We start from the raw sequence: 8,918 nt of genomic DNA on the forward strand, positions 1-8,918 counted from the left end.
CCCCCCCCCCCCCCCCCCCCCCCCGGAAAAAATATTTTTTTTTTAATATATTTTCTGTTTTAGTTTTTTTATCTTTCGGTTTAGAGGTTCGAAATTACAAGTTTCAAAGTTATGAGTTCGGAGGTTTATGCGTTTGGAAGTTTACGGGTTTGGAAATTATGAAGTTTACGGATTCGGAAGTTCGCGGTTTCGAAAGTTTAGCAGTTCGAAAGTTTGTGAAATTTGTGGGTTCAGAAGGTTGTTGGTTCGAAAGTTTATGGCTTCATGTTTATTGTATCTAAATTATAATACTCTTGAGAAGTTATTTTTCTTAATTTGCATACCAAACACCGGAAAATAAATAAGATTACTACTTGTTTTTCAAGAAAACATTTTCTTGGAAAATATTTTTCACGGAAAACATTTTCCGTTATACCAAACACACCCTTAGTTTTATTTTGGGTATTAAATGTAGAAATCCATGTCCAAAATGAGTGAGATTGCAACTAGAGAGGCTTGTAAAGAAAAATGACTTTCCTGATTAGTGACGGAACAAGAATTTTTCATTAAAAAAATTAAAATATAACGAAGTAAACATATAAAAAAAAAAATCTAAGGTGATTCAACAATAGCATTGATATGAATTTGACAAAGGCAACACAATTCATCACGTTATGGCAACAAGAAGTCAAATCACATAAAGGTGATTAGCCCTTAGAGCAATAGCAAATGGCCTAGCTTATAGATTAGGCGGCCAAAGATTGCGCCATAGCAAACGTGATTAATGAGTGATTTTATTTTGTGTCTTACACAATTTACACTGGTTCTGTGAGACTTCTTTTTATCTTACATATTTGTGGACCTATATCTTACACATCTGAGTCCACAAAATTCTGGGACCCAATCAGTTGTGAGACAAAAAGAGGCCTCACACAACTAGTATCAATTGTATAAGGCACAAAATAAAATTTTTCGTGACTAATTGCTATGTGCACCAGCATATATAGCAAAAGTGTGACACTGATCACTACACGTCAATATATATCTTTTGTACCAAAGATATTAGTAATGAAAAATAACAGTAGCATCAATTAGAACTCATACCAGGAAATCCAAGTAAGTTATACCATCTTTCTTTTGCACTTATTTTTGTTTGTCTTGTTTCTTCTTTCAGTTTCTAATGCTTATCTTCACTACCTAAATATAATTGTTCGTTAGTTTTTTTTTTTTTTTCTTTTTTCCGGAAATCTTTTACAAAAACACGATTGTCTATGAAAATTTGTAAGTTTTTGGAGATTTTTCGAAAATGAGTTTTTCAAAAATCAAATTTTCAAGTTTTACAGAAAAAAAGTTTTTTTTCGCACTCATAAAACTGCAATATTTTTTCAAGTGAAATGCATGTCCAAATATAATTTTAAATTCCAAATACTATTTTTCAATTTAAATCCAAATACTACTTTCGTAGAGTAATTTTTATGCCCAAATGCCTACTTAAAGTGCAACTGATCCAAAAAGAGGTTGCTAATTGTGGGGGGTTGACGGTCAATATAGGAATAGTCTAAGAGCAGCCGGTGCACAAAGTATCCCGTTTGTATGCAGGATACGAATAAGGACCGCATCGTGATGTAGACAACCAACCCTAACACAAGTATTAGTGACTACTTCCACGACTCGAACCCGTAACCTATAGATCACACGAAAATAATTTTACTATTTGCTCAAAGGCTCCCTTCAACATAGAAATAGTGTTACTTTAAATAAATCTGTTGAATATTGAACTTGCATGAGCATAATGAATAGAGAGGATTTATATCGAAGGACAGTTAATTTGGAATTTAGGTGGAATTGTCAATTGATTAGTCTACACTGAGCTCTTGTTTTAGTGTGATTGATTTTAGTGGTATTTGTTCTTATGTTGCCTGGATCCTTCAAAAATACCGACAGATAAGATTCAATGTTTTTTTCTTTATTAAACTTTATATAAAGTCAAACTAAGATAAATAAAGCGAAATGGAGGGAGTGCGTAGCATTGTATTCCATCCTTTCTGAAATTTAGTTTGCTCATTGCTGTTCTTTACCTTAGCTTAATTTCTTCCTATTCACTTTATCAGCGGCGTACGCAGAAATTTTTGTAAGCGGTGTCGAAATTATAGGAGAACTGAAATATAACTTTGATTATCATACTTTTATACAAGAAATAGCCTTAGTTTATTGATTTTGTTCAGTCTTAAGTTACAAAAGATCCTAAGTTCAATTCCATTTCATCACAATTTTTAACCACAAAGGAGGTTTGAACCTTTGACCCCCTAGAGCAAAATCAAGCACAAAACCAACACACCAAGATACAATTTACGTTAAGTGGTGTCATTTTATCCTACTTATCCGTGTCCGTACAGTATTAATATATATATATATATATATATATATATATATAAAATTTTCAGACGAAGCAGTGTCGCGTGACACTTTTCGGTAAGCGTACATCCGCCCCTGCCCATTACTAATGTTCTTCTCTGATTTTCCCTTTTTTCAGTGCTAATTTTACAAATAGTTGCAGCAGCAATATTTGGAGTTTTTGGATGGGCATATTTGGCATTAATTAAACCTCCCCCTCCAAAAATTTGTGGCTCATTAAATGGTCCTCCTGTGACTTCACCAAGGATTCAACTAAAAGATGGGAGATATTTGGCCTACAAAGAGAGAGGTATTGCCAAGGAGAATGCTAAGTACAAGATCATTATTGTTCATGGCTTTGATAGCTCCAAAGATGAGAACCTACCTATCTCCCAAGTATGTAAACTCTTTCCCTTACTGGCTGTTTCAAAAAGAATGACGCACTTATAAATAAATTAAGTTTAAATTGTTCATTTTGTTCTTAATGATACAATTTTATAGCTATAGAAATATCATAACATATTTGAGAACACAAAATTCCAAAAGTATTTTTTTCTTTTTTAGATTTCGTATCCAATCAAACAGCATCATATAAAATGAAACGGAGTGACTCCTGGTTGTTTATATAACCAAAAGAATTTATTTTTTCCCTATTTGTACAATATGATTTATTCAATTATACCCCTTGCCTGAACATATAGCTCCACTACCAAGTTATATTTTAATCTACTGGTTCTGATGTTAAGTTCTCAGGTCCTCATGGGCGGATCTATTGTATTAGACTATTAGTCACGGTTTACGTGAGTCCAATAATTTTTGCACTAATTCGCCTTCTATATTTGTATTATAACCCTACTAAATGTATAAGAATATTTACCTCGCACCAAGTCCGTTGATCCGATTGTTATTGTATATTAAGTAAAAATCGTATAGCAAACCAAATTTTAAATCTTGAATTTGCCTTTGCAGGACCTGATTGAGGAGCTCCAAATATATCTTCTATCATATGATCGTGCTGGTTATGGAGAGAGTGATCCACATTCAAAACGTTCAGTGAAGAGTGAAGGATTGGATATTCAAGAGCTAGCCAATAAGTTGCAATTAGGACCAAAATTCTATGTGGTTGGTTTGTCCATGGGAGCCTACCCTGTTTGGGGTTGCCTAAATTACATTCCACACAGGTATACTTTAGAAATCATGGTCTAATTTTAGTATGATAACTGAACTTTATCGAGTATAAAGGGGCACCTTGGTGCACTAAGCTTTTGTTATGTGTATGGTTCAGGAAAGGGCCGGATCGCAAGGGTCTATTGTACGCAGTCTTGTCCTGCATTTCTGCAAGAGTCCGTTTCCACGGTTCGAATCCGTGACCTCCTGGCATGGCAGCAACTTTACCAATTACGCAAAGGCTTCTTTTCTTATATAGTAGTAAAATCACAAAATTATTTTATTATATTAAAATACTTGAACTAGGGCTGCTTATCGGGCGGATTGGGCGCTTATTTACTCAACGATTTGGCTTAACGGTTATCGGCTTTTAAATGTATTAATCCATTAGCCACCCGGTAAGATATCGGGCGGATTGATATCGATTTAGCTCTTATCGGGCGGTTATCGGGCGGTTTATCGGCCTAACATACATATTCACTAAATTGTGTTTACCCTGTTGGACATGAAATAGCTGAACTAATTATAGAGCATGAATCGGAAGCAATGCAGAGGTAAGTGGTTTAGCACTTTACGAAGTCTCTGCGAGAATTCCTCTCACTCTCTTCTTCTGCAACTTGTACTCAAGAATATAAAATTCAGCAGACATCATCAAACAGCAAAAAGAACACTAAGTTACTCTTTTGCACAGAAAAATGCTTCTACATACATAGCAAATAAACACCATCACAAATGTACTTTATGAGTTGTCCCAATTAGGAGCCCACAAAATTAACTGCCGACCTTTTTTTCTTACTGCTCGTGACATACAAAAATCAGATCAAGATAGNTTATATGTATATATATATTCTTAACGAGTTAACGGATTATTCGTTAAGAAAATTGAATAATCCGTCCCCAAACCGATAAGCCGTTAATAAAAAAAAATTAATCCATTCCCCGTCCGTTAAGCCATTAAGCTTCAGTTCGTTTCGGTTTTCGATTTCGGATCGGTTTTGAACACCCCTAAGTCTTGAACTATATTCGAATAGTTCAAAAAATGCAAATAACGGACCAGAAGTCTAATTTCTAACGCTTGGTTATGACACGTCACTCACCACATCCGGCGCTTTTTCCACTCAATAAATTTTATAAAAGTTGTTTAGTCATCCCATATTTCATATAAATACATTTTTAATTTTCTTTTGTTAAAAATATGGATAGTAAATTTTTTTACATGGTTGAACTACTACTACTTTTTCTTCTTCTTCATCTCTTAAAATGTTTGACATGGAATTTATAAAGTGACAACTAGTAGTGAAGCTAGGACTTTCGTGATGGATGTTCAAAATTTAATATACTCATGTTAAAAATAATTTTAAACCTATGTATAGAATGTAAATTTTTATATACGCAGTTAAATTTTCGATGAAAGATGTTCAGTTGACCACGCCATTGGTGACAACGCAGTGACATGACAAGTCACATGCCATTACTGATGTCGGATGTTTGACCTTCCAATCATTTACATTTTCTAGATAATTTACACATAGTTTAGTTACTTTAATATGATAAAATATTATTTTATGACTTTTACTGTTGTAGTAGGCAAAATTTAGTGGTTTGGACATAAGATTACTGAAATTTCGGGAAAAAGTGAAATAAATTTCAAATATAATTTTTATTTAAAAATAAAAATTGTATTTGGACGTGAATATAATTTGGAGTTATTTTTGAATTTTTGTGAGTGGTTTGAACTGAAAATTTTGAAAAACAGCTTTTTAGAGTTTTTAAATTTTCGAAAAATACGAAATTCAACTTCAAGTGAAATTGAAAACTTCATGGCCAAACACCGATTCCGAAAAAATTAAAATTTTCGAAAAGGTGAGAAAATTCTTATGGTCAAACAGGCGCTTAGTGGGCGTTTGGACATACGAATTGTAAAATTCCAAAAAAAAAAAGAAGAGAATTTTTTTTTCAAGTGAAAATAGTATTCGAAAATTAGAGTTGTATTTGGACATGAATATAACTTTGGGTTGTTTTTGAATTTTTATGAGTGATTTAAAGTGAAAATTTTGAAAAATTACTTTTTAGAGTTTTTAAAATTTTCGAAAATTTTCGAAATTCAACTTCAAGTGAAATTTGAAAATTTCAGCCCAAACATCGATTCCAAAAAAAAAGTAAAAAATTTTCGAAAAAAGTAAAAAAAATTCGGAAAAAAGTGAAAAAATTCATATGGTTTCATGCCTAAACACCGATTCCGAAAAAAAAGTAAATTTTTTTCGAAAAAAGTGAAAAAATTCTTATGGTAAAAAATTCATGCCCAAACACCAATTCCAAAAACACGGTAATTTTTTTTCGAAAAAAAGTGAAATTTTTTATATGGTCAAATAGGTGTTTAGTGATCATACGTAAAATTAACCCGAAGTTCTGCATTATTATGTGATTGATGCATCAATCATTTGTGCAGGTTGGCTGGAGTTGCTCTTGTAGGTCCAGCTGTGAACTATTGGTGGACTTGTTATCCTTCTAAACTATCAAAAGAAGCGTTGAAAATGATAATTCCACAAGACAAGAGGACATTTCAAATTGCACATTATGCCCCATGGCTAATTAATTGGTGGATGAATCAAAAATGGTTCCATACTTCAAGTTATATGGAAGGAAACATGGCAATTTTCTGTGATGCAGATTTGGAAATCGTGAAACACTTAGACAAAACCCCGAGTCCTGGTCAGGTAAAAAAATGATTTTCTTGATCATTTTCTTCCTTAATTCATGGTAGAATACATAGTTCGCTCTTTGAACTTGAGGTCAAATTCCTTTGACACACTTGTCGAGTATGTAACAGTCTAGTCCACTAGTGATATTATTGTCTTCTCTGGGTTTAGGCTCGTATGACTTTAAAAATGGTTAAAACAGCATGGGTTAGCTAGTTTTCGGATTGATAATTGAAAAATAGCCAGTGTTTATAAAGTCATTGAAAAGTAACCATTATTTTGCCGAAACACGGAAAGTTCCAGCATAATATGCTGGATTATGGAGTTCCTGCGCATAAACTTCCAGCATATTATGTTGGAACTCCTGCACACGGAAAGTTCCAGCATAATATGTTGGATTATGGAGCTCATGCGCATAAAATTCTAGCATATTATGTTGGAACTCCAGCACACGGAAAGTTCCAGCATAATATGCTGGATTATGGAGTTCATGCTTATAAACTTCCAACATATTAAATTGGAACTCCAGCACATTAAGCCGGAATCTCATATGTGAAAAATTCGAACTCCAACATATTATGCTGGAATTTTTTCGGATTTTTAAGGGTGTTTTTGTTCAGATTTTCTCTTTACGTGAATAAGTGAGTAAATTTCAATAACTTTTGAAATTGCAGTTGTTTTTCAATTACCAGTTGTAGATTTGGCTATTTTTGATTATCAATTGTAAATTTAGCTATTAAAGGTCTAAGACTTATTTTGACAAAATAATTTGATTATCAGTTCAATCGTTAGGTGAAGTCGATAAACTAGTCATGATGCAATGCATTTAAACTTGAGCCTGTTAGGCTATAAGTCTCAACACGCTCTTTCATGTGCGGACTTGATTCTTTTGGTTTTTTTATCCAGGAAAAGGTACGACAACAAGGCGAGTTTGAATCGTTGTATCGGGACCTAATAGTAGGTTATGGAAAATGGGAATTTGATCCAACAGAAGTTTCTAATCCATTTCAAGAAAATGAAGGTAAAGTTCATCTATGGCAAGGTTATGATGACAGAATTATCCCAAGAAAACTCAATCAATATTTAGCGGAGAAGCTTCATTGGATTCAATATCATGAGGTTCCTTATGCTGGACATTTCTTAATTTACAATGCCACTCTATGTGAAACCATCCTGAGGAAACTTGTGAATGGATGAAGAGGGAATAATATGACTAAATTCAGAGGCGGATCCAGAATTTAAAGTTTATGGATTCCTACAATATTCTCAAATTGATATACATTAATAATTGGGTTTTACTGTCTAATATGTATAGATATTTAATATATATATATAAGGTTTAGGCAAAAACTATTGTGTTCCGGTGAACATGTATGTAATGTTTTGGATCCGGCCCTGACTAAATTTGGCAGCTTATGATTGTATGTGTAGATTAGTTTCTACAAGCAGGTTGAGATAAACAATCTTAACAATAAATGTAATATTCACTTGCTTTTGTGATAATTCCAAGTAAAAATTGAAAAGCTGCAACATTTTCTCATTCAACTGATCTCGTGCATGCTTTCTTTATGCATTAGAATGATCACATTGAGAAATTAACAAAGTCATTGAAGGGAGTGCTTTCACTTTAGTGGGCCTTATACAATACAATTTGCGAGTCTAGCTAAGGTTAGTGCGCTAGAATTCAAATGTCTTGTTCTATTCTAAGGCTCAAACGCGGAGCTGGCTCTGTTAATCGATAAGTAGCGGTTACTTACCCACGGGCACCTTCTTACTGAGAGCACAACTAGTGTTGGCACTCAATTAGTGCTGGCACGTCACCCGACTCCTCGCCTCACTTCGACTGCAAAGACTTTCTCCTTAGGCACATGTCTCAGCACCAAATTAGTCAGGTCAATTGGCTTAGGATAAGCGCGCACACCAAAAAAAAAAAAAAACTGGCTAATTTTGATTGCTTTAAGGTCAATATTAGAACACCCCCTTAGCCTTTTGGCTTTAGAAAAACACACCCCTCTGGTTCATTTGATAGAGAATATATTCTACTTAAGTTCTCAATTTTCGACTGTTTTGGGCTATTTCTGATTGTTCTCTTAACAAATATGTGTGATACACGGCCTAAATTTATCCATGGCTAATTTTGAAGCCAAAGCAAATCCGGAGCCAAAGTATTCAAACTTGGAGCCAAAGTATTCTATTTAGAGTCAAAGAATAAAAGTAATTTTGTTTTAATTTTTTTTTCTTTACTTGGCGACTAAGAAGTAAGAACTTTGCCCAATAATTATGGTCTTAACTCTTAATGATCCCACATTTTGATAGAAACTCATCTTGAGTAGTCTTTGTAATATAGAGTTTTAGAATATTCCATAGGATTAGTGCTGAGAAATACTTTGAGTGAACCTCTTTTTTGTGAGTGATTTTATGAGGTTATTCTCTTGGGATATATTTTGAGATAATTAGAGTCTTATCTCTAATTTTGTACGTCTCTTTTGTGTATTAGTTGTTATAGCGAAATTGCTCATCTTTGCTTGTAGACTTATGTCACATTAATCGAACCATGTTAAATTATTTTAATTTCAAAAGAAGATTAGGATAAGCGTACACACACACAAAAAAAAAAGGGCTAATTTTGATTGCTTTAAGCTCAATACTAGAACCCCCTTAGCCTTTTGGCATTAGAAA

At 33.5% G+C, this 8,918-nt stretch overlaps 1 protein-coding gene across 1 annotated transcript; it reads left to right on the plus strand.

Moving 5' to 3' along the window:
- Window positions 1-1,010: 1,010 nt before the first annotated feature.
- On the plus strand, window positions 1,011-7,784 carry LOC109205782. The gene is made up of 5 exons (XM_019368532.1): window positions 1,011-1,095; window positions 2,513-2,769; window positions 3,343-3,554; window positions 5,990-6,257; window positions 7,146-7,784. Coding segments are annotated over exons 1-5 (1,029 nt in total). The 5' UTR covers window positions 1,011-1,094; the 3' UTR covers window positions 7,437-7,784.
- The last annotated feature ends 1,134 nt before the right edge of the window (window positions 7,785-8,918 follow it).

This window comes from Nicotiana attenuata, unplaced genomic scaffold, assembly GCF_001879085.1.
Source record: "Nicotiana attenuata strain UT unplaced genomic scaffold, NIATTr2, whole genome shotgun sequence".
Classification (NCBI taxonomy): Eukaryota; Viridiplantae; Streptophyta; class Magnoliopsida; order Solanales; family Solanaceae; genus Nicotiana; species Nicotiana attenuata.